Source organism: Caenorhabditis briggsae (assembly GCF_000004555.2).
Source record: "Caenorhabditis briggsae complete genome, chrIII, whole genome shotgun sequence".
NCBI lineage: Eukaryota > Metazoa > Nematoda > Chromadorea > Rhabditida > Rhabditidae > Caenorhabditis > Caenorhabditis briggsae.
This window is the reverse complement of record NC_013490.2, coordinates 10,781,258-10,783,278: the sequence shown is the minus strand read 5'-3', so window position 1 is coordinate 10,783,278 and position 2,021 is coordinate 10,781,258. Positions and strand designations below refer to the sequence as shown.

The 2,021-nt window shown below is 39.8% G+C and overlaps 2 protein-coding genes across 2 annotated transcripts in view; both read right to left on the bottom strand.

Annotated features, from left to right (window-relative positions):
- CBG03541 overlaps positions 1-470 on the bottom strand; it is a gene marked incomplete at both ends in the record, with an annotated part of 9,292 nt that extends 8,822 nt beyond the window's left edge. Inside the window, one exon of the mRNA XM_002646981.1 lies at positions 222-470. Coding sequence (XP_002647027.1) covers positions 222-470 — 249 coding nt within the window. The remainder of the gene's footprint in view (positions 1-221) is intronic.
- A 1,099-nt stretch (positions 471-1,569) lies between these two features.
- Positions 1,570-2,021, bottom strand: part of Cbr-pup-2 — a gene marked incomplete at both ends in the record, with an annotated part of 3,962 nt that continues 3,510 nt past the window's right edge. The window contains one exon of the mRNA XM_002646980.1: positions 1,570-1,689. Coding sequence (XP_002647026.1) covers positions 1,570-1,689 — 120 coding nt within the window. The remainder of the gene's footprint in view (positions 1,690-2,021) is intronic.

Below are 2,021 nucleotides of genomic sequence, written 5' to 3'. Positions count from 1 at the left end.
ACTGCCGCACGGTTCAACTGCGGCACTGCAAAAGTTGAAACTCCGCCCCGATTTCCTCGGAATCGGTTCCTCGGAGACAACCCCTTCCTCGGAATCGGTGGTTATTTTCTTAATTTTTCGACGACTTGCACCGTTATTTTAACGTTTTTTTTTTCATGATTTCAACCGATCTTCATTGAAAAATACGGTGAAAATCGCTGAAAATTAAGAAAAATCAATACCTCCTCCAATCCTTCGATAACCACGATCTTGTTATGAACTAAATGAAGCTCTTTGAGCTTCGCCAACCCAGAAAGTCCCTCGATTTTCGTGATTCGATTGTAGGAGACGTCGAGAAACTCCAAATTGCTCAACGTCTCCAGATTCTCGATTTTCTCAATTTGATTGTCGTTCAAATTCAAATGTGTCAATGCCGATAAGCACTGAACATCGGGCACTTTTTTGAGCAAATTCCAGCGGAGAGACAGATTTCTTTAAAAAATTTTTCCAAAATATTGGAAAAAAAAAACAAAATTCATACTCGATTTTCGGTGTATTCTCAAACTGGCAAATGCGCAAAATTCGATGGCGAATCAAGTTTAGCTCTTTGATTTCTGGATCTACATCACGAGCTGATAAAATTTTTTTTCAAGTTCGATATTTTTCAGATTTCTTGACCCACTGATTATCTCCTTGACAATGTCTCCGTTTCCCTTGTTTGAAACAACTCTCTCAATACTCAACATATTCTTTAATTTTCAGACTAATTTTAAGACTAATTTCCAGTCGTTCGTTCGGCAGATGGCCACATGGTGACATACATATGTGGCGTTGGCACATGTAACAGTTCACGCCTGAGCTCTATTTTTATTACAAGCAATCATATGTGTTTGTAATCAGGACAAAAAAATCGAAAGGGGACGGGGGCAAGGAGGTTTAGTGTGGTGATCCGAATGGGGTTAGCACCAAAAAAAAACAGAAAAATGAGGAGACGATAAAACGAGGAACGATTAAATGCAGAGCGTTATAAAGGGGGAGGAGGCATTTAATAAGCTCAGACTCTTATTAGTCTTGATTAGATGATAAGGGGGATGGGTGTAATGAGACAAAAAAAAATAATTAGGTAGTTAATGAGTTTACATATTCACACGGGGAAGAAAAAAGAGAGAGATGAAACATACATAAACGGGGAAGAGGAGAAAAAGAAAAACATACAATTTCCGAGAACCAGCTCTTTTGATTTTTTATACATTTTTGAGGGGATGGAAACAAGTGACTTGCAAGAGGTTTTTGAGATTTTTTTTTGAATACAGAGCCGGCTGCGTGTGAATATTAGACCCATATATGGGGAGGAGGGTAACGAATTTTTGAGGCAAATAAGGTTTTGTGTGATGTGTTCAACTATGTACATATAGGGGACCGGGATGAAAAGAGAGATGAAAGTACACTATAGAACAACAGTAGAACCGATAATTAGAGAAAAAAGTGGGGGTTAATACATAATTTCGAAAAAAAATGGGCGGGACCCGAAGAATACACATTTTTAAAGAGCTCCAAGGATACCTTTCTCTTAAAAAAAAGAAGAGGTTATTATCCAGATGAGGAGGCACTCGATGTGTTACTCGTACTCGTTGATTGACTCATACTTCGGTCACGGAACTGACGAGTTGGAGCCTGCTTCACCATGATGCACTTGTGGAAGAGGAATTCCTGAAAAAGGGAACAATTGAATTTTAAAAATCATAAAAACCATATTTGCAAGCGGGCCGGCTGATAACTTGTCTCTAAAACGAGATATACAGACGGTTTCGGTACCAAATCATAGCTCTCGCCAGGCCCCATCACGTCTATATCATTATGGGGTTATTCAGTGAGAAGCAATTCAGCAAATTGCTGGTTTTTTCCTTATGCAGAAAGCAGAAAAACCAACAATTTTGCTGGGGCCGCGGAAGCTAGATTGCTGGAGTTTTCTAGGCCATGTGAACTCGTCCTCCTCCTCATGGAGTCCACGACAAAAGTCGGAGCGAGACCCAACCGGGAAA